This window comes from Oncorhynchus mykiss, chromosome 1 (assembly GCF_057628025.1).
Source record: "Oncorhynchus mykiss isolate SJ-2025 chromosome 1, ASM5762802v1, whole genome shotgun sequence".
Taxonomy (NCBI): domain Eukaryota; kingdom Metazoa; phylum Chordata; class Actinopteri; order Salmoniformes; family Salmonidae; genus Oncorhynchus; species Oncorhynchus mykiss.
The window spans coordinates 44,388,352-44,411,873 of NC_143022.1; the positions used below are offsets into that span (position 1 = coordinate 44,388,352).

General features: G+C 42.5%; 2 protein-coding genes across 5 annotated transcripts in view; one reads left to right on the forward strand and one right to left on the reverse strand.

Moving 5' to 3' along the window:
• Window positions 1-20,029, forward strand: ttc38 (tetratricopeptide repeat domain 38). Of its 3 annotated transcripts, XM_021601720.3 has the most exons (14): window positions 1-164; window positions 689-766; window positions 3,474-3,555; window positions 4,160-4,334; window positions 7,460-7,633; window positions 9,574-9,649; window positions 9,892-10,011; window positions 10,428-10,487; window positions 10,672-10,710; window positions 12,996-13,077; window positions 13,220-13,394; window positions 17,505-17,664; window positions 18,546-18,619; window positions 19,610-20,029. In XM_021601720.3, the coding sequence occupies exons 1-14, from the start codon at window positions 135-137 to the stop codon at window positions 19,695-19,697; spliced, it is 1,413 nt and encodes a 470-aa protein (XP_021457395.3). In that variant the 5' UTR covers window positions 1-134; the 3' UTR covers window positions 19,698-20,029. The 3 variants fall into 3 exon arrangements, with proteins under 3 accessions (XP_021457395.3, XP_090087745.1, XP_090087756.1); XM_090231619.1 differs by lacking the exons at window positions 3,474-3,555; window positions 4,160-4,334 and having other exon boundaries at window positions 38-164; XM_090231630.1 differs by lacking the exons at window positions 1-164; window positions 689-766; window positions 3,474-3,555; window positions 4,160-4,334 and adding an exon at window positions 7,248-7,355.
• tspan33b (tetraspanin 33b) overlaps window positions 18,827-23,522 on the reverse strand; it is an 11,087-nt gene continuing 6,391 nt past the window's right edge. For both annotated transcript variants that reach the window (XM_021601741.3, XM_021601760.3), the window contains 2 exons: window positions 21,298-21,459; window positions 18,827-20,296 (listed from right to left, as the gene is read on the reverse strand). In XM_021601741.3, coding sequence (XP_021457416.1) covers window positions 20,228-20,296; window positions 21,298-21,459 — 231 coding nt within the window. In that variant the 3' untranslated portion in view covers window positions 18,827-20,227. The remainder of the gene's footprint in view (window positions 20,297-21,297; window positions 21,460-23,522) is intronic.

The window sequence follows — 23,522 nt, forward strand, 5'->3', positions numbered from 1 at the left end:
AAGCCACTTGCTGGTTGAAATGTCCACTCCGGTATTTGTGTGTATCTCCTCAGTACAAAGGGCGGGTGTGTGCAGTCGAAACGGAAAAGTTTTTAGTCGCGCAAGGAAAAAGAAGACCGCCGCAGTTAGCAGAAATGATTGCGTCTAGTTTCAGGGATTGTCAGGTAAATTAACCAATTACCAGAGCTGCGTGTTATGTATTGGATTGCATATTATGATTGTTTAAATTCAATAGGCTATGATATCGGGAAAGTAGAAAATAGGCTACATCCCACAGGTTGTTTCCTTCCATTAAGCTACTGCGCTGTTGATTGGCCATGCCAAGTTTCAGATAGAGGTTAACTGTTTTATTTACAATGGATAAATTACATTTTACATTATTGTCCTGTCTTTTGTCGTTAACATCAATGTGCATGACGGCAAGCTGCATAGGCTACTGTAACTTTTGTAGGCTACATTTGTATCGCGATAAACGATTTTCTATTGCAGTAGCCTAGGCAGTGAAGGTGTCTGTCGTCAATAAAAAAAAAATGAGTTTCATGAACTGATGAAGTCAGACTTTGGCCGAGGGACAATTTCCTCCACACACTAAAATCCCGCTTGATAACAAAAGTATCCTAAGGCAAACCGATTAGTTTCCTCTCAAGGGACGTAAGGTTAGTGTGATAACCGTTTTCTATTTCCTTAGGCTTGGAGGGCAGAGGGTCTACCATTGTCCACATCCAGCAATGAGGCCTGCAAAATGTATGATGCTATACTCACACAGGTAGTCATTTTATTAGCTCTGTCTACACACAAACACACACATATTTGTTTTACTATCTTTGTGGGGACCAAACAATTGATTCCCATGAAAAATCCTATTTTCCCTAAACCTAATTGTAGCCCAGCGGCGGTTGGTGTCATTTTAAGATTAGGGAGGATAGCCTTATTTCTATTACAGCATATTGGATTATATTGGATATTCCATTCACCCAGCTCTATGTAACAATCAATAGGTTTATGCTACTACATGATACTTGAATTTGCCCTATACCCATCATAAGGTAGCTACAACCTAGCCTACAAATGAATGTTTATAAAGTAAAGGTTGAGACAAATTGGAGTAATCAAGGTGACACATTCAATACCACCTTCATCTAGCTGATCTGGGGTGTAATCATTAGTCCAAACAGTTAACTAAAACGATAGTTTCTGTTGGACAAATTCAGGCAGGTCCATCTCCGTTTTGTTCCGTTTGCTTCAGTTTAATAAACGTTTTGGAATAAAAACACCCCCGATCATCCGCACACACAGATGACATTTTCGTAGCAGCCGCATGCAGCGTCATCACTTTGCTTCTTGTATAATTCCTTCTTGCATTTACACTCTCTCCTTTCACCTTTTCCCTTCACTTGTCACTTCAATGCACAACACAACAGCTGTCTGTCACCAGGTGAAAAACCTCTCTTAAGCCCAACCTTCATACCATAACTATCGTTCTCACCGTATTAGCTAACGTCATAGTCAACATAGCTACTAGAACGAACACGTTAGTAAACCCACAATCCAATCCATGTGTACTATCATGCAGTATAGCAATTACACCGGTGGGCCTCGTGGCAATAAATTAATAAAATAGAGTTTATCTTGACTTGGAAGAGATGCAGTGTTGGCTAGCCTTAGCTTGCTGGCTAACATGAATAGCATTCCTCTCTGTTTGAGTCAAGTTGTTGAGTTGGCTAAATTAGCTGCATTATTTAGCTACTTTAAGAAGGTGAAAGGTAAGATAAAATACAATGAAATATAGCTAGCTCCCGCTTTCTCACTCATCGCTGCTGCTTCTCAATTTAAGAAATTATTTTAACTGTTCAATTATTGTCTTTCTCTCTTTGTCATCTCACCACACGTTATGCACTTCAGTGCTAGATAGCTGTAGCTCATGCGTTCAGAACTAGATTCATTCTCTAAATCCTTTGATTGGATGAACATGTCAGTTCATGCTGCAAGAGCTCTGAAAGGTTGGTGGATGTCCTCCAGAAGTCGTCATAAGTACTGTGTAAGTCTATGGAAAGGGGTGAGAACCATGATCCTCCTAGGTTTTGTATTGAAGTCAATGGACCTAGAGGAGGATGGATAATAGCTGTCCTCCGGTTACACCATGGTGCTACCCTAGAGGGTTCTGTTGAGGCTGCTGTAGACTTTCATTGCAACTGTTTTAATCAGTTATTTGGTGACCTGAATATAATTACACTGAACAAAAATAGAAATGCAAGGTCAAATGCAGGTCAAGACACTGGTGGGAACGACAAGCACGCAGATGAGCTTCCCTGAGACCGTTTCTGACAGTTTGCACAGAAATTCTTCGGTTGTGCAAACCCACAGTTTCATCAGATGTCGGGGTGGCTGGTCTCCGATGATCCCGCAGGTGAAGAAGCCAGATGTGGAGGATTTGGGAAGGCGTGGTTACACGTGGTCTGCGTTTGTGAGTCCGGTTGGATATACTGCCAAATTCTCTAAGATGATGTTAGAGGTGGCTTATGGTAGAGAAATTAACATGAAATTATCTGGCAACAGCTCTGGTGGACATTCCTGCATACTAATTTCACGCTCTCTCAAAACATGAGACATCTGTTGCAACTGCACATTTTAGAATGACCTTTTATTGTCCCAAGCACAAGTTGCACATGTGTAATGATAATGCTGTTTGATTAGCTTAGTGGTTAGAGCTTTGGGCCAGTAACCGAAAGGTTGCTAGATCGAAAACCCAAGCTGACAAGGTAAAAATCTGTTCTGCCCCTGAACAAGGCAGTTAACCCGCTGTTCCTAGGCCGTCATTGTAAATAAGAATTTGTTCTTAACTGACTTGCCTGGTTAAATAAAAATTACAATTATATGCCACACCTGTCAAGGGGATGGATAAATTTGAGAGAAATTAGCTTTTTTTTGCATTTGGAACCTTTCTTGGGACTTTTATTATGAAACATTGGACCAACACTTTACTTTTGTTGCGTTTACATTTTTGTTAAGTATAGTTTTATCAACAAAAGTAGCCTCTCGTCACCTAACACTCACAATTTACTGACTTTGCTGATAGCTACTTTATTGAAGAAAATGTACTTCACTAGATGGGACAACCACACATCACAGTATCTTAAATGCACCAACTGTAAGTCGATCTGGATAAGACCGTCTGGTAAATGACTAAAATGTAAAAAGGATGACTTTTAATGTTTCACTTTACATTTTTCTGAAATTAGGATGGTCCTCCCTTCCCTCCTCTAAGGAGCCTACACTGTTGTAACCTTGAATCTAACCCCTAAGCCTAAAATGGCCTTTTTCCTTGTGGACAAAAAAAAGTAACAATGGTCATTGTGTATAATTGCTGACATAAACCTTACAACTTACCGGAGAGAGACATATGTTCCTTTTTGTGATCTGAACACATTCTGTTAAATTTTTTGGGGGTTTTGTGCGTCCATCTTAAATCCCAGTATGTAACCTGGCGCAATGATGAGAACCTTGGAGGAGTCGAGGGATGCATGTCTGCAGTCAAGTCAGCTGACCCTGACTTTGGTATGTAAGAACATAGTGAGACTTCTGGTAATCAATTTTTCCTCATAAAAAGATAGCATTGTATGGGTGTTAAACCCTTAGTAGGCCTGCACAGAATCCTATTCAGCCTATAAAGATACATTATTAACAAGCACTCGAAAGAGGTTACTGGAGCATTAAGGCTATAGCAATGACACTCACTAGGCTACATTCAGGACTTCAGTCTAAATACAGTACAACATTGTAACATTGAGGATTAAGCTAACATTGAAGTGTAGTACAGTGCTGTGAGCGTCCCAGTCTGAAATCAACCCTAGCCTTACGTCAGGACACTTCTCATAGATCTGAACGGAGCGGATGGGTGTAACCAATCTGGTGGAAATTCTACCTTCCTTTCAGATGACGAGGTGGAGCCATGGCCATATTATTTTACATCCATACAATTCTTTCAGATCATTGAGAAGTGTCTAGGATTGGAGCTATGAGGTTGAATTCCAACTATCCGATGTTAACTCTGAGGGTCTACATTCATCACGACTACTGTAGCTTTTGAGAGAATAGTGAATGAGTATCTAGGGGTTGACTAGGCCTTCAGACTTACCAAAAGTGTCCCTGTGCCCTGTAGTGATGGGTCATGTGATCAGCACGGGGATGGAGCTGGTGGGGACAGGGAGTTCGGTTCTTCTGAACGAGCGCCTGGCCAGCGCGGTGAAGAGGACTGTAGAGCTCGGCCAGATCCAGCAGGACATTACCACCAGGGAGAGGCTGCACGTCAGGGCCATGGAGCACTTCTCCAAGGGGTGAGAACCAGGGAACCACTGGAGATCTGAGAGCGATCTGGGTCTGTAGCCACAAAACATCTCAGAGAAAGTCCTAGGAATCCTGTTAACCTATTTTAAAACGACAACAAACACACAGCTAACGGTAGGTTTTTAGGATGATGGTAGTACACTGCCCAGACCAACTCTAAGCCAGGAGTAAAATCAACTCATAAGTTTCTCAGCTGGTCATCCCGACAGTTTGAGTTACCGCAAAGGAAAGCTGGTGATGACGCTCTGACTTTGTTGCAAAATGATGGGGAATATCCAATCGCTGTACGGCATCGCCATCTGTGAACTCTATAGATAATGTACTTCAGACAACCACGGTGAATGTGACTGTACATCAAATGTTGCAATGGTAAAAAGTTTGATCTAATTGTCACCTGGCACGATCACTTTGCCTTCTCTTAATTATTGCCTAATATGTTGGCCTGCATAACCAATTCTGATGGTTGTTAAAAGCAGAATTTGGACAATATTACCTTCAACACACTTGTCACTCCCGTTTAACATCTCCAAATTGCTTTGGTACAGTAGGGGTGTATTTATTAAAGAAACTGTTTACCGTTTTAAGAACTAAACGGAACGAAGCGGGGAGGGCCCAACCTGAGTTGGTCCAATAGAAACTCTTGTTTGCATTTTCCATTTGGAGTGACTGGTTTCTGTTGCAAGACGTTTTGCAAATCGGCATAATGATTACACTTGCCGATAATGTTGCATACAACGTTAACATAAGCCCTAGATGACTTCAATTGCCCAACTTATAGGCATACCCAATGTAGACATCTTTTTTTTAACAACGTGATGTTGTGCTCCAAAAGGATAACTTGAAATAACATGATGTAGCTAATTAAATAATAAAAAAGCAAAACATGTTTATTAGCTTAGTGGTTATAAGTATTCAGGTATATATAATTGTGTAATAGGCCTCATGTGAAATCATAGTCGGAAGTGCAAGATGTACAGTACCTGTCAAAAGTTTGGACACCTACCCATTCAAGGGTTTTCCTTTACATTCTACATTGTAGAATAATAGTGAAGACATCAAAACTATGAAATAACACATGGAATCATGTAGTAACCAAAAATGTGTTAAACAAATCTAAATCGATGACTGCCAAGAGTGTGCAAAGCTTTCTCTCAACCAGCTTCATGAGTTAGTCACCTGGAATGCATTTCAATAACAGGAGTGCCTAGTTAAAAGTTCATTTGTATAATGTCTTTCCTTCTTAATGCGTTTGTGCCAATCAGTTGTGTTGTACGGGTGGTATACAGAATATAACCCTATTTGGTGCAAGAACAGCTCAAATAAGCAAGGAGAAAAGACAGTCCATTATTCCTTTAAAACATGGTCAGTCAATGCGGAAAATTTCAGTAACTTTTTAAGTTTCTTCAAGTGCAGTTGCAAAAGCCATCAAGCGCTATGATGAAACTGTCTCTCATGAGGACCGCCACAGGAAAGGACGACCCAGAGTTACTTCTGCTGCAGAGGATAAGTTCACTGGAGTTACCTGCCTCAGAAATTGCAGCCCAAATAAATGCTTCAGAGTTCAAGTAACCGACTGATCTCAACATCAATTGTTCAGGGGTAACTACGTAAATCAGGCCTTCATGTTAGAATTACTGCAAAGAAACCACTACTAAAGGACACCAATAATAAGAAGAGACTTGCCTGGGCCAAGAAACACGAGCAATGGACATTAGACCGGTGGAAATCTGTCCTTTGGTTTGATGAGTCCAAATTTGAGATTTTTGGTTCCAACCGCCGTGTCTTTTTGAGACGCAGAGTAGGTGAACGGATGATCTCCGCATGTGTGGTTCCCACTGTGAAGCATAGTGTGGGGGTGCTTTGCTGGTGACACTGAGTGATTTTATTTAGAATTTAAGGCACACTAAACCAGCATGGCCACCTCAGCGATACGTCATCCCATCTGGTTTGTGCATCATTTCATTTTCAACAGGAAAAGTGAGTGATGGAGTGCTGCATCAGATGACCTGGCCTCCACAATCACCCAACCTCAACCCAATTGAGGTGGTTTGGGATGAGTTGAACAACGGAAGGAAAAGCAGTCAACAAGTGCTCAGCATATGGGGGAACTCCTTCGAGATTGTTGGAAAAGCATTCCAGTTGAAGCTAGTTGAGAATGCCTCGTGTGTGCAAAGCTGTCAAGGAAAAGGTTGGCTACTTTGAAGAATCTAAAATATTAATTATATTTTGATTTACACTTATTTTGTTGGTTACATGATTCCAAATGTGTCATTTCATTAGTTTTGATTTCTTCACTATTATTCCACAATGTAGAAAATAGTAAAAATAAAGAAAAACCCTTGGAGTAGGTGTGTCCAAACTTTTGATTGGTACTGTAGGTCTAAGTTAATTATGGATTGATCATATAGAAGTATCAAAACCATTATTTTAAGAACTCCAAAGAATTTGCATGTGATGGAGGAACCACTGACTCGCTGCATTTTTTCTTTTATCAAGACACCTGCTAGTAACACTTAACTGGTTAGGATAGCTCATGTGGTCTCCTAAATATCTGACTAGTGTGACGCTGATGACGAAAGAAGCTTCATGCATAGATTTCTACCCGTAAGAGTAAAATGTCTCTATCCTCCCATCTTCTACTCGGAGACGCTTAGTGGATACGGGCCCTGATTTACTTTATTAATCCCAGGGGACAATAGAACTGTACTAGCACTGATTATTGAGGTCCACATTTTGGACAGCAGAAGAGATTCCACAAGCGAAAACAAAACCACATCTGTTCGGCTCGTCTTGTGTAATAGCCTTGGAACAGGGTCAAAGGAATACCCTGGAGAATTGAGGTCACCTAGCAAAACAGACCATTCACACACCAGTATCTTTGTTTTTACCAGGCGACTCAGCCTTATGACTTGGTCACATGCTTCTAAAAACAGTTCCTTCCTTAAGTCTACAAATACATCTAAGCTATAGAGAAATAATATGAATCTCCAAGAGCACAATCTAAAACCAAGGTAACATCTCTCATTTGATCTGATGTTGATTTGCTTTCATTGCGTTCCTGTTGTTTTAATGTGACTTAAGACAATAGAGAATAACTACTGTCTGTCCCCTGTAGGAATTTCCCTAAGGCGTGTGATGTTTGGGAGGAGATCCTGGTGGAACACCCTACTGACCTGCTCGCCCTGAAGTTTGCCCACGACAGCTTCTTCTACCTAGGGGCCCAGATCCAGATGAGAGACTCTGTGGCCCGGGTGCTGCCTCACTGGAAGCCCCACATGCCTCTCTATAGGTAGGTGCTGCCTCACTGAAAGCCCCACATGCCTCTATATATTATAAGAGAGGCATATCTGCCCCCCCCCCCTCTATAGGTAGTCATTAAACAATTGCACATGGGTCTTTTTTTTACTCTGAGGATATGCAATTATTAGCTGTACCAAGGGGGTCTTATCTGATTGTCAGGGCATTGTGATAGGTTCATGGCATTTACACTGAACAAAAATATAAATGCAACTTGTAAAGTGTTGGTTTCATGAGCTGAAATAAAATATCCCAGAAATGTTGCATATGCACAAAAAGCTTATTTCTCTGATTTTGTGCACAAATTTGTTTCCATCCATGTTAGTGAGCATTTCTCATTTGCCAAGATATTCCTTGCCTGTCAGGTGGATGGAATATCAAACATCTGATTTTAAATAGCATGCTCATTACACAGGTGCACCTTGTGCTGGTGACAAAAGTCCAGTCAAAAATGTGCAGTTTTGGGGGACTGTGTAACTGGCATGCTGACTGCAGAAATGCACACCAGAGCTGTTGCCAGAGAATTTAATGTAACTCGTTCTACCATAAGCTGCCTCTAACATCGTATTACAGAATTTGGCAGTATTCCCAACTGTCCTCACAACCACAGACCACATGTAACCACGCCAGCCCAGGACCTCCACGTTCTGCTTCTTCACCTGCGGGATCATCTGCGATCAGCCAACGGGACAGCTGATGAAACTGTGGGTTTGCACAACCAAAGAATTTCTGCACAAAAACTGTCAGAAACCGTGTCAGGGAAACTCATCTGCTTGCTCGTCATCCTCACCAATGTCTTGACCTGACTGCAGTTTAGCGTCGTAACCGACTTCAGTGGGCAAATGCTCACCTTCTATGGCCACTGGCTCGCTGGTGAAGTGTGCTCTTCATGGATGAATCCCAGTTTCAAATGTACCGGACAGATGGCAGTATGGTGTCGTGTGATTGAGCGGTTTGCTGATGTGAACAGAGTGCCCCATGGTGGCAGTGGGGTTATGGTATCGGCAGGCATAAGCATATTTGAATTCACAGAGATATCATGATGAGATCCTGAGGCCCATTGTCGTGCCGTTCATCCGCTGACATCATGTTTCAGCACGATAATGCACGGCCCCATGACGCAAGAATTGGTACATAATTCCTGGAAGCTGAAAATGGTGGTTCTTTCATGGCCTGCATACTCACCAGACATGTCACCCATTGAGCATGTGTGGGATGCTCTGGATCAACGTGTTCCAGTTTCCATTAACTTCACACAGTCATTGAAGGGAGTGGGACAACATTCCACAGGCCACAATCAACAACCTAATCAACTCTGTGCGAAGGAGATGTCGTGTAGCTTTTAAGGTATCAGACCAACAGATGCGTCTCTATATTCCCAGTCATGTGAAGGTCATAGATTAGGGCCTAATGAATTCATTTCAGTTGACTGATTTCCTTATATACGTATTTATTTTTTTCAAGTACTGAGACGCAAGGTGTCAGTCAGATATAGCCTTGGTAATACTGTATTTTTCATATCATGTGAACTCTTGAGGGCCATTCTTGTTAAATAACTCATAGTATTTCATCATAGGCTCCCTCTCGGCTAGACAGTAATTGCCTCTGTGTATAAGTGTTTACTGTGATCAACAATCACCGCTGGCAGTCAGACCATGAGTCCCAACAGTCGATTTCAAATCGAAGGATCCCATTTTAAAACTTTTTTTTTTTTAAATAAAAAAACAGAAACCTTCTTTACATAAGTATTCAGACCCTTTTCTATGAGTCTTTTCTTTTTTCCTCGAAAACAAATGGATGGCTATTTATTATAGGGCGTTATAATTCATCCTTAAATGCACTACACGAATATTGACCTAGCTAGCTTGCCTCGGGTCTGCTATTGCTGTAGCACTGCTTTAATACTTGTACTTCCTTTGCCTTTTCCTGCAGCTACCTAAAGGGCTTATATTCCTTTGGACTTCTGGAGACTCATTTTTATGACCAGGCTGAGAAAATAGCTAAAGAGGTAAGATGTTTCTGGCGGTGTCAATTTGCCATGGAAATGATTTGGAGCTGTAAATCATTAATTCTGTCGTCATGCAACGATGACCTCCGCTGGTTAAATTGTCCAACCTTGATGGCAATCAAACCACATTCAGAAGATGTCTATTACTGTGCAGACGTTTCTGTTGCGTAGGCAATCGACTAGACTGACCAATGTGCTACCATGAGGTAGTTCAATCTACAATCTTCTCCACTAACCCCCAGGGTCTGGCTCTAACCCCGGAGGATGCCTGGTGTGTCCACTCTGTAGCCCACGTCTACGAGATGAAGGCTGAGGTGGAAAAGGGCCTCAAGTTCATGGAGAGCACAGAGAAAGACTGGGCGGTGGGTTTTCATCACGAGTCCATCTGCTGCATGTTGTGTCATTCAACACCTCAATATGGCCTGGTACCAGATCTGTTTGTGCTGACTTGCCAGCTCCTTGAAAAAAAATAAAAATCACCTTTTTTATTTAACTAGGCAAGTCAGTTAAGAACAAATCCATTATTTACAATGAAGGCCTACTGAGGAACAGTGGGTTAACTGCCCTTTTCAGTAGCAGAACGCCAGATTTTTACCTTGTCATCTCGGAGATTCAATCCAGCTACCTTTCAGTTACTGGCCCAACGCTCTAACCACTAGGCCACCTGCCGCCCCAACTCCTATAGTCATTTTCATGCCAATGCATACAGCTCTGGCACCAGGCTAGGCTTCAACTATCTGTGTAAATACGTAATTAACTTTGACGTTTTCATTTGCAGGGATGTGACATGCTAGCCTGTCACAACTACTGGCATTGGGCCCTATACTTCATCGAAAAGGTACAGATTGTAATGAGATACTCCAATCGCAATTTATATTTGTTGTACCTTTCCGTGGGTTCTCTGAAGTGTGAAGTTGATTACAGTTGGACATGTTTGTATTAGTGTGTATTATCTGTGTAATTAACTTTAAGACTCATACTTGTTTTTCAATTTGGATTTGTTTGTGTTTTCTCCCCCGCAGGGAGATTATGATGCAGCTCTGAACATATTTGACAGCCAGGTTAGTGCTCTCAATAAGTTCTCATCAAGACTAATTTGGCCTCGCAGATGGCATACCAAAGGCCTTTCAAGAATCCTACTGTAGCCGCACTTACTGTATGGGAGCAGAGTAAAAGCTATATGGTGTGGTTATGTTGTGCTGCAGACTGGGGGTCAATGTGTGTCATTCCGGTCTAAAGTCAAAAATATAAGTTAAATCGTTTTTTGTTCACAACATGATAGCGGTGTGTTATTTTTATGGGCAAAGAGTAAATCCAAAGCGAATGGGGGGAAAATCAGTGCCGTAACTAAGGTTGCTGCAGGGAGTTTCAGACCTCACTAAAACTCCAATGTTCCAATATCTAGTGGAAAGCCTTCCCAGAAGAGGGGAGGATGTACTTACTTTTGGGTGGGTGGGACACAACTACTCATTCCAGGGTCTTTATTTTTACTATTTTCTACATTGGCAAATAATATTGACGACATCAAAACTATGAAATAACAAATATGGAATCATGTAGTAGTCCTGTTGAAAAACAAATGATAGTACCACTAAGTGCAAACCAGATTGGATGTCGTAGAGCTGCAGAATGCTGTGGTAGCCATGCTGGTTAAGTGTGCCTTGAATTCTAAATAAATCACAGACAGTGTCCCTAGTAAAGCACCATCACACCTTCATGGTGGGAACCACATATGCGGACATCATCCGTTCACCTACTCTGCATCTCACAAAGACACGGCGGTTGGAACCAAAAATCTAAAATGTGGAGGACAGAGACCGGTGGAAATAATGTCCATTGCTCGTATTTCTTGGCAAAAGCAAGTCTCCTTTTAGTAGTGGTTTCTTTGCAGCAATTGGACCGTGAAGGCCTGACTCATGCAGTCTCCTCTGAACAGTTGATGTTGATGTGTCCGTTACTTGAACTCTGAAGCATTTATTTGGCCTGCAATTTCTGAGGCTGGTAACTCTAATGAACTTAATCTCTGCAGCAGAGGTAAATTTGGCTCTTCCTTTCTTGTGGCGGTCCTCATGAGAGCCAGTTTCAGCATAGTGCTTGATGGTTTTTGCGACTGCACTTGAAGAAACGTTCAAAGTTCTTTAAATGTTCCGTATTGACTGACCGATGGGCTGTTTCTCTTTGCTTATTTGTTCTTTCCATAACATGGACTTGGTCTTTTACCAAATAGGGCTATCTTCTGTATACTACCCCTACCTTGTCACAACACAAGTGATTGGCTCAAACGCATTCAGAAGTTAAGAAATTCCACAAATTAACTTTTAAGAGGGCACACCTGTTAATTGAAATGCATTCCAGGTGACTACCTCATGAAGCTGGTTGAGATAATGAGTGCAAAGCTGTCAAGGCAAAGGGTGGCTACTTTGAAGAATCTCAAATGTAAAATATATTTTGATTTGGTTAACACTTTTTATATATGTTTTTTCCCCTTACAACATGATTCCATATGTGTTATTTCATAGTCTACAATGTAGAAAAAAGTACAAAATAAAGAAAAGCCCTTGAATGATTAGGTGTGTCCAAACTATTGACTGTGTGTTATATATTCTGTTATTTTTATTAGAAAACATGTGTCCTCGTATGCAGTTACGGCCCTGGAAAATATGAACAGTAAAGCTACATTGTGTCTCTGGAATATATGCTGTAATTTTATAATATGCTAAATAAACTGGGTGGTTCGAGAGCTGAATGCTGATTGGCTGACAGCCGTGGTATATCAGACCGTATAGTTTTACTGCTTTAATTACATTGGTAACCAGTTTATAATAGCAATAAGGCACCTCGGGGGTTTGTGGTATATGGCCAATCCAAGCCCTCCGTGTTGCGTCGTGCATAAGAACAGCCATATACCACACCCCCTCCTGCCTTATTGCTTAAATACAGCAGTCAAGTCTGCCCTTATTATTTTATTGGTACATTGGGAATGGATAGGGAACTACTGTATCAATTCTAGAAAGTAAAGCAAGTATGAGGTGGTAGGGTAGCCTAGTGGTTAAAGTGTTGGACTAGTAAACGAAAGGTTGCAAGTTCAAATCCCCGAGCTGACAAGGTACAACAAATCTGTCGTTCTGCCCCTGAACAGGCAGTTAACCCACTGTTCCTAGGCCGTTATTGAAAATAAGAATTTGTTCTTAACTTACTTGCCTAGTTAAATAAAGGTAAAATAAAAATGAGCAAATTGATATTCCCTTGTTGGAGAGGCATTTAAACACATAGTTACCCATACGGCTGAAGTCACAGGTTGTGACATACGGCTGTGTACTGAACAGAAGTGACTGTTTCCCCTCAGGTGTCTCGGCGCGGTAGGGCTTCAGGGGCCATGCTGGACACTGTGGACGCCTGCTCTCTACTCTACAGACTGGAGATGGAGGGTTAGACATGCTTACTGCTCAAGTTTACTGTTACGTGCACTCAATGTGTATCTAGTGTCTAGTCAGGTGTGTGTGTGTCTTATCGATAGGCTTGTGTTCAATGTTTGTGTGTCTTTTGATTTACTTTCTTCCTGTGTGTCAGGTGTGTGCGTGAAGGACCGCTGGCGGGAGCTGCAACAACTCACAGAGCCCCACACTGACGACCATGTGCTGTTGTTCAACGACCTCCACTTCCTCATGTCGTCGCTGGGAGCCAAGGAGTCCGGGGGAGCGGCCCAGTCCCAGCGCCTGCTGGAGGGCCTCCGGGAGCGGGCCAAGTGAGCACCACACCACCGCTGGCTTATGAAACTCCTACACAGCCCCCTTACATAACACACGAGGAGGAAACGAGTGGGAGTATGACTGGTGGGGTGAGAGGGATAAGCCTCAGAGTGGAGAGAGAGCTCAGGGTTGCTCTCTGTTGCGCTCTCCCACAGGTTGTGGTGTTTACGTGTGTGTGGCTGTAATGTGTTCTGACACCCCTGACCACAGGCTCTATACACTATGTTCCTCAGCGAACAACCCCTTCTGCCAAAAAATCCAATCCTGGGCAGTTGTCATGTTTCTGGTTGTTACGTAACAGGAAAATGTAGCGTGGAGGCAGCCAAGGCACCTTTGGGCCAATGCAGCTTTTTGAGAGGGGAAAAATCAATTCCCAAAGTGAGGAGAGAAACTCAATTCTATTTTGAATTGGCCGACTGGGCTCTTTCAGATGCGCTTTTGGTCAATTAATTTTGCTTGCGTAATGCTTTCTGTTATGACAATTTGCATCCGGGTATCCTGGAAGGATATTGACCTCATCCCGTCAATAGAGGATGTCTGGTTGCTCTTCAAAACTGATTTTCTCACCATCTTAATTAAATGAGCATGCCCCGTTCAAAAATGTAGAACTAAGAACAGATATAGCCCTTGGTTCACCCCAGACTTGACTGCCCTTGACCAGCACAAAAACATCCTGTGGTGTTCTGCATTAGCATCGAATAGCCCCCGTGATATGCAACTTTTCAGGGAAGTGAGGAACCGATTTATAGTCAGTTAAGAAAGCGAAGGCTAGCTTTCTCAAACAGAAAATGGTTTCCTGTAGCACTAACTCCAAAAAGTTCTGGGACACTGTAAAGTCCATGGAGAATAAGAGCACCTCCTCCCAGCTGCCCATTGCACTGAGGATAGGGAACACTGTCACCACCGATAAATCTACGATAATCGATCATTTCAATAAGCATTTTTCTACGACTGGTCATGGGTGCACCTCAGCCACGCTCCACGGTCTTAAACAATATCATAACCGCCATCGATAAAAGACAGTACTGTGCAGCCGTCTTCATCGACCTGGCCAAGGCTTTCTGTCAATCACAGCGTTCTTATCGGCAGACTCAATAGACTTGCCTTCTCAAATGACTGCCTCGCCTGGTTCACCAACTACTTCTCAGAGTTCAGTGTGTCAAATTGGAGGGCCTTTTATCCGGACCTCTGGCAGTCTCTATGGGGGTGCCACAGGGTTCAATTCTCGGGCCGACTCTTTTCTCTGTATATATCAATGACGTTGCTCTTGCTGCTTGTGATTCCCTGATCCACCTCTACGCAGACGACACCATTCTGTATACATCTGGCCTTTCTTTGGACTCCTCCAAACGAGCTTCAACGCCATACAAAACTCCTTCCGTGGCCTCCAACTGCTTTTAAATGCTAGTAAAACTAAGTGCATTCTCTTCAACTGATTGCTGCCCGCACCCCCCCGCCTGACTAGCATCACTACTCTGGACGGTTCTGACCTAGAATATGTGGACAACTACAAATACCTAGGTGCCTGGTAACTGTAAACTCTCCTTCCAGACTCGCATTAAGTGTCTCCAATCCAAAATTAAATCTAGAATCAGCTTCCTATTTTGCAACAAAGCCTCCCTCACTCATGCTGCCAAACATACCCTCGTAAAACTGACTATCCTACTGATCCTTGACTTCAGCGATGTCATTTATAACACTCTACTCAGACTACATCCAGTTTGCTATCACAGTGCCATCTGTTTTGTCACCAAAGCTCCATATACTCCCCACCACTGCGACCTGTATGCTCTTGTTGGCTGGCCCTCACTATATTTGTATTTTTTTTACCCCTTTTTCTCCCTAATTTCGTGGTATCCAATTGTTTAGTAGCTACTATCTTGTCTCATCGCTACAACTTCCGTACGGGCTCGGGAGAGACAAAGGTTGAAAGTCATGCATCCTCCGATACACAACCCAAGCCGCACTGCTTCTTAACACAGCGCCATCCAACCCGGAAGCCAGCCGCACCAATGTGTCGGAGGAAACACTGTGCACCTGGCAACCTTGGTTAGCGCGCACTGCGCCCGGCCCGCCACAGGATTCGCTGGTGCGCGATGAGACAAGGATTTCCCTACCGGCCAAACCCTCCCTAACCCGGACAACGCTAGGCCAATTGTGCGTCGCCCCACGGACCTCCCGGTCGCGGCCGGTTACGACAGAGCCTGGGCGCGAACCCAGTTACGACAGAGCCTGGGCGCGAACCCACTATATATTCGTCGCCAAACCCACTGGCTCCAGGTCATCTATAAGTCTTTGCTAGGCAAAGCCCTGACTTATCTCAGCTCACTGGTCACCATAGTAGCACGTGCCCCAACGGGTATATTTCACTTGTCATCCCCAACACTTCCTTTGGCCGCCTTTCCTTCCAGTCCTCTGCTGCCAATGACTGGAACGAATTGCAAAAATCACTGAAGCTGGAGTCTAACTTTAAGCAGCAGCTGTCAGAGCTTGTTCTCAACTGACCTACCTGGTTAAATAAACTAACTAGCCAATGTCACCAGGTGAGTGGATGGTAGCTAATAGACACAAACTTAGCAGTAGTGGTTATCTTAAATGTGTGTTGAGCCGTAGAGTTGACTGTAGTAAAATCCTTTATCTTATGTGGTGTTTCTTGTGTTGTTTGGTGAGATCCCCAGCCACTTTATAGATCGCCTGATGTTTACCACCACCATTTGTCTGGTCCTAGTGGTCGAGTGTAATTTCCCAAATAATACCAAAATATAAGTACTGTGACAGAGTAGGCTACCAAAAATTATACTCATCGTTTATTTGATTCCTTTGAGGCTTCCTTTGTTTCCGTGTAGGTGAACAGTGATGCATGCAGAGTTAGAAAACATATCACGCCACTATTATACAAAAACCTGATTTCTTTAAAACCACATTCTAGACCACTCAAAGTGAGTTTTTAGTGTCTCAAAAATCAAACATGGTACAGACATCTATAATGCATTACATCATCTATACACGTTTGCATAAGCAAAGTACAGTGAATGAAAGGACAATTAGGCACTTCTAAAGAAACCTCTCTGTTGGAGGATACGGTGGTGGCAGGCTTTGGCGCAGGCATTTCCGTTATTGTTACTGGATAAAACGTCACTATTTATTTTCATCAAGACCGTGAAAATGTTAATTTTGGCTGGACAGCTGACAAAGATCATCCCTTATTTCGTTGTATGAGCTTCAGTTTCAACAGAACCACCATTACAGAAAGTACATACACATTTACAAGGTAGGCCACCCATGACTTTACACTTTGTAATGATGGCACCAAGGGCACAATTCACATGGTTAGCTTCATACTTAACAGACACATTGTAATCCAAAAATGTATTAATAATCAACCCCAGATACTTGTGCTCACTGACAACGTTAATATGGCAGGAGAACATTAAAGGTGTTCTAGTTTTTTTTTTCTATAGAGTACTGCTTTTTGTCTACATTGATATTCAGTTTCCATTGTTCACACCAGTTAACAATATTTACCATTTTCTTGAAGCTCATCTTCAGTTTCAGAGCTCAATATGATCCCATTTGCATATAAAATTGTTTAGACGGACACCTTTTTCTAGGGCTTTGATGGCCAGAGTAAAATCATAAATATACATTGAGAACTGAATAGGTGATCAAATGCAACCCTGTTTCACACCAATGTCTAGGAATCATAATGCATGGTCTAGTCTAGAGATTTTATGAAAGCAACTCTGTCTGGTGGGATGTGTTGTCGTTTTAGACAGTTTCACGTGTTTCTCTCTTCTGCAATCACATGCAGTAATGCCCTACAGTATCTATTATCAGATGTTAATCCTACAACATTTTGTAAATCCAATTTACCTTTTAGTCTGGCTGTGTGTGAATGATGCCCTGAAGCTTCTGGTCATGAACTGTATTTGACAGTACAGAATAAACCTCAGACCTCGTTTTGCTAGAAACACCATGGTGACACCATTTCTGCAGGGATCACATACAGTTCAGTGAGAGCATACATTTTTTTATTTTTTTTGTAAGTATAATAGGGCTTTTGACATCTCTATTGTCTTCGATCTTCTCTCCTGCTGTGTGTCTAGTGTTCCAGAGGAGAACTACCAGCACCTGCTGGCTGGCAGCGTGGGGCTGCCCATGTGTCAGGCCCTGCTGGAGTACGACCAGGGCAACTACAGCCGTGCCGTGGAGCTCCTGCAGCCCATACGCTACCGCATGATGGAGATAGGAGGCAGTGACGCGCAGGTGAGCCCCAAATTTTGTGAACCATCGGGGGGTTTTCAGAAGCTCTATGGGCTTTCAAACCTACGCCTGGAGTGAAAAGCATGTTCAATAGGGAATGTCCTTTCTGGAAGTGCTTTTTAGACCAGGAATATATATAATCTATGTCAGAAAAAAGGACCTTTGACGAACACTCACTGAGGCATTCAGGCTATGGCAGTCTGTGTTTCTAATAGGCCTATGGGAATGTAAAGCACAATGCAATGAGTGATAAATCATTTAACCACAATACAATCGTCCTTAGGCGCTGTTCATAGGGAAATGATCCTTATTTAGGTACAACCATAGAACTAAGAATGAATGGGCTTGGAAGCTCTTACCCTGGCAATTGACTGGTAAACTCATGGGTACACTCAATGGCTGCCTGGTATTGTGATGCAATAATTTCCATGGTAATTTGGAATGTTCCATCAACTGATGCTGGATTGACATTTTAAATGATGCTAACCGATGTGGCTCATGTAATGTCAGTAGAGATGACACAACAAATCACAGCATAGATTGAAGGGTACTCTTCCTGCTTTTACTTCCTGGCATGGGTACTGTACACTCAAAATGGCTGCCAGTATACCCATTATGTTATCATTGACCTGAATGGAGATGCCCTTTCTATTCATTCTTATTTCTATGGGTACAACAGCAGGGTCGTATTCACTTGGGAAGAAAACGGACAGGTGCTACCCGAACTTGTCCAATAAGATGTTTTTTTTTCCGTTGCACAACCTTTTTGAAATGGTGTGCCCTAGTGAACATGATCCAGAGGGGTAGACACAGTATGTTCTGTGGTAAAAACATATGTTGGGTCTAGTGTGTATTGTAATTGCCTTGTTTGTTCCATTTCTCAGAGAGACGTCTTTAATCTGCTGCTGATTCACGCAGCAATGAAGTCAGGAGTGACTCATCACCAGAAATTAGCCAGGTAAAATACATTGATGGGCTGCCTCCAATTGAAAGGCTTTTTACTCCGATTTGCTCTGTTATTAGCCCCGAGGTCACTTCAATGCTGTGCCACTGTGATTGGACAATGACGTAGATGCCGAGCATGTTTCTTTCTCAAAATAGACATTGATGAGAAAAAAAGTGTTGGGTTCTGAACAAACAGGAGTTAACTCAAACGCACAACTAGTAAAAGCTCTAACCCATTTTATTCAACCCACTGGGTGCCTCAGCTGCAATCACACTTTGCACATGATCAAACAACCATTTATATGTCCAGATGAGATGAGGGGTGTAACTTCTCAACTGCTATCTGTTGCCCAATACTGCCTAACGGTTGTGCTGTCGTCTTCGTTGATGGAGCCGTCTGGTAGCAGCTGCTCTTGATCCGGTCACTTCTCCAGGATGTTTACAAGTGATGTCATACTCTGTTTCCCTTTTCTCCCATAGTAACTTTTCATACACAGAGTTCCTATTCACCCTTTCATTGATCCGAGACACAAAGCATTTATTATACATGTAACGTGATCAATATGTTCTAATATAATGACAGGAATACCTTTTTTCAAGTTAGAACCCAACAAAAGTGAATGGCTAAAATACACTATTGATTTCTCTGTACAATATAATACACATGACTAAGAAAATGGTCCTCTGTCCAGTAAGATTTTATTTTCTCTCGTCTTGTGCTCCCTGTGCTCCCTCGTCAGGGAAGTAGAAGAAGAAACAATATCTTGACTGTTGAATTTCATCAGTATGTTCTCATGGCTAAGCTTGTCCTTATTGACACCCCCTGAAGTCTGTAAAATGCAAGCGTGTCTGGGTGCAATACAGTACACAATGATCTGTATACAGTGTACTGTATCTACTGATTACCGTTGCAGAGTGCCTTTTGTTCTCCAGTTAGATGTTCTACTCTAAAGAACTCAATCTAGAACTGTCCTTTTTTTTGTCTTGTGTTGTCCTTCTGGAGATGTTTGTTGGTGGAGCGTGAGGCAACGAAGCCCAACTCTCCCCTCACTGACCGGCTGATCCAGAGAGCCCATGTCCTGCATGCCTAACCTGGGTGTCACTGAGTCTGGACCAGGGGCTACTGCAGAGGTACCCTCCCCAAATTGACTGGATGTTTGGCTGATGAATGTGGCCTTTATTCTTCAGTTACGTGGACCTAATAGAAATGATCATCAACATGTTCACTATCCAATGATTTCTAGAACTTCAACATTTGTCAAAAAGTATGTTCAATTGAATGTTCTGTAACACAACATTTACAGTCTCATATAGCAAATTATATTAGCAATCACACTTTGAAATATAAATAATGCATCCTTTTCAGAAAAGAATATCCTCATGTCAATATAAATCATATAATAAATAAACACTTCCAATGTCAGCCTTTAGTCATCTAAGTCCAGCATATAATGACACACTTCCATACGGTCTATACAGCACACCACTAAATCAGATGCTCCGAAGGCTGTGTAATGTAACCGTAGATGGATGCCCTTTGTTAACTGGAGTGGCCAGTACTTCTTCTCTGTTCTCTCCTAGTTGTTCTGTTATTTTCTGTGTCGGTCGGGCCATCTTCTTCTCACAACACTGAGCTGATCTCATCCTGGATCTGAGAGATGAGGATCTGGGAGAGCACAATGCCTGCAATCTGACAGAGACAAGAACACACTCTGGCTGCGTCCCAAATAGCACCCTATTCCCTACACAGTGCACTAGTTTTGTTCCGAGCCCAGTATGTGGAATAGGGTCTCATTTGGGTCGCAGGCTGGGTGCTAACTCACTCCCAACACCGCCACTCTTAGATAAAGCTTAATACGGCTTACTAAGAACAGTCTCTGAAGGTCAAAACTTGCGTGGCTTTACCATGCACAGTGGATACAATTCTATTGCTTAGCAAATGTCATCTAACATCTGCATGAAAAGACTGCAGAGTCTGATAGTTATTCTTTGACCTTAACACATTGTGTTTGTTTTAACTTGCATCAATAGGAGCTTTTTTTGTGCAAGTGATCACAGCATCGGGTGATGTAAACAACAGTTAAATAAATGAAGAGACAGGGAAAGTAGGCATTGACTCCTGCTCTTGAATACGATGCCACATCAAAGCTGTCGGAATTGTAAGGCAATTGTTTTGACGTGACTCGTGGGTAATTTACACACTTCCCTCTCGGAGGAGACCAAATCAGTGGAATATCAGAGCGAGGGATAGAGAGAAAAAGGGATCGATGGAGAAACTGGAGGCGGAGAGAGAAGTGACAGATGAGAGTAGTGAGCAGCCCCGTTCATTAGTGACTGTACAAACTGCACACAGCACTCTGAGAAATGAGCTACTGTACCAGCAGACAAGAGTGGGTGAGTCATGCAACTTAATTAAACACCAACTTAAATTATCCCACATTTTGAAAGCTTTCAAGGCTATTATAGGGATGTGATTCATGAGTGTCTCACACTCAGGATGTGAGGGAATATAGGCATGGATAATATCTTACATGATGTGGTAAGTAGGCCACCATCTCAGTGGTGGGTTTTATCATCCCAACCTGAATCTAAAATCTGCCTGTGCCTCATTTCTGTTGTATGCAGACCCACTATGAGAAGGCTGGTGTTCCCCACTCCACCTCCTGTATGTAGCCCTTGTGCATGGGTTACCTGAGGCAGGGAGAGACCCAGAGCTAGAGCCCCCACCAATAGCAGGTGGGACTCAATCCACCGAACCGCCCGGTCTGCACAACCCACTGGATAGATGGACTTGGTGGCCTCGAGGTAGTTCTGAGTCTGGACCCCAAAGCCACACTTGGTGTTGATCACAACCTGTACAGAGACAAAATGACATTAAGACTTCATACATAAGCAATCGTGATGTGCTGTTGACTCAAAACAGATAATTACATTGTAATAACATACGGGTTTAATTATAAATCAACCGCATCGACTTAAATGAATTGTGATTCATTTCATCTGTTATAATTGCTGTGTAGTTACAGCATGTGAACTGCAGGTTGTAGCACTACCTCGGTTCTTGTGTTTAGTTAATGGGTTTCTGATCGCGTTGTAAACGGTCAGTGTAATTCTATCCAGAGTGAGAAATCATCTATGCTTTTGTCTGTAGATCTCCATTTGTGTTTTAATTATCTCCAGTAATGAGGGTGATGTCAGCATTTATACATAATGACCTGTGTGTAAGTCTATATCTATGTAAGTTTAGTGACCTTAACCCATCCCACTTCTGACACCAACACTGCGAATTCAGGGATTGGCCCCTACCGGGACTCGAACCCAGGTCCAGCGACTGTCAACCCAACACCTTAACTGTTACACCAAGGGACCCAAACCCCTTGACCAGGCTGCTGTCGGGTTAACATACATACAGTGCATTCAGAAATACCCCCAAAATACACATACCACATGTCAAAGTGGAATAATATTTTTTACAAGGTAATCAAATGAAAAGCTGAAATGTCTTGAGTCAATAAGTATTCAACCCCTTTTTTTATGGCAAGCCTAAATAAGTTCAGGAGTAAACATTTACTTAAGTAGTCGCAAGTTGCATGGACTTACTCTGTGTGCAATAATAGTGTTTAACACAATGTTTTATGACTACCTCATCTCTGTACCCCACACATGCAATTTCCCTCAGTCGAGCAGGGAATTTCAAACAGATTTAACCAATTCCTCACAAAGAAGGGCACCTATTGGTAGATGGGTAGAAACATTTGAAAGCAAACATTGAATATCCCTTTGAACATGGTGAAATAATTAATTACGCATTGGATGGTGTATCAATACACTACGTCACTACAAAGATATAGGCGTCCATCGAATCGGTGGCCGGAGAGGAAGGAAACTGCTCAGGGATTTCATGAGCCCAAGGGTGACTAAAACAGAGTTGAATGAATGTGATAGGAGAACTGAGGATGGATCAACAACATTGTAGTTACTCCACAGTAGTGGAGAGGGTAGAAAGTTCCTCGGCGTACATCACGGACAAACTTAAATGGTCCACCCACACAGACAACGTGGTGAAGAAGGCACAGCAGCGCCTCTTCAACCTCAGGAGGCTGAAGAAATTCAAATTGTCACCAAAAACACAACTTTTACAGATGCACAATCGAGAGCATCCTGTCGGGCTGTATCACCGCCTAGTACGGCAACTGCTCCGCCCATAATCGTAAGGCTCTCCAGAGGGTAGTGAGGTCTGCACAATGCATCACCGGGAGCAAACTACCTGCCCTCCAGGACACCTGCACCACCCGATGTCACAGGAAGGCCAAAAAGATCATCAAGGACACCAACCACCCGAGCCACTGCCTGTTCACCCTGCTATCATCCAGAAGGCGAGGTCAGTACAGGTGCATCAAAGCAGGGACCGAGAGACTGAAAAACAGCTTCTATCTAAAGGCCATCAGAATGTTAAACAGCCATCACTAACATTGAGTGGCTGCTGCTGTCAACTCCAGCCACTTTAATAATGGTAACATTACATCAATTTATCACTAGCCACTTTAAACAATGCCGCTTCATATAATGTTTACATACCCTACATTACTCATCTCATGTATATACTGTACTCTACATCAAGATGGCAAGATGCAGTAGATGGTATAGAGTACAGTATATACATATGAGATGAGTAATGTAGGGTATGTAAACATATGAAGTGGCATTGTTTAAAGTGGCTAGTGATACATTACATCAAGATGGCAAGATACAGTATATGGTATGTATCACTAGCCACTTTAAACAATGCCACTTCATATGTTTACATACCCTACATTACTCATCTCATATGTATATACTGTACACTATACCATCTACTGCATCTTGCCTCTGCCGTTCTGTACCATCACTCATTCATATATTTTTTGATGTACATT

Excerpts from the sequence above, each read along its gene's own strand:
- ttc38 (XM_021601720.3), top strand. The coding sequence starts at position 135 with ATGATTGCGTCTAGTTTCAGGGATTGTCAG. Across the intron at positions 10,488-10,671 it reads CCCTATACTTCATCGAAAAG|GGAGATTATGATGCAGCTCT; the intron begins GTACAGATTGTA and ends TCTCCCCCGCAG. Across the intron at positions 17,665-18,545 it reads TAGGAGGCAGTGACGCGCAG|AGAGACGTCTTTAATCTGCT; the intron begins GTGAGCCCCAAA and ends TCCATTTCTCAG.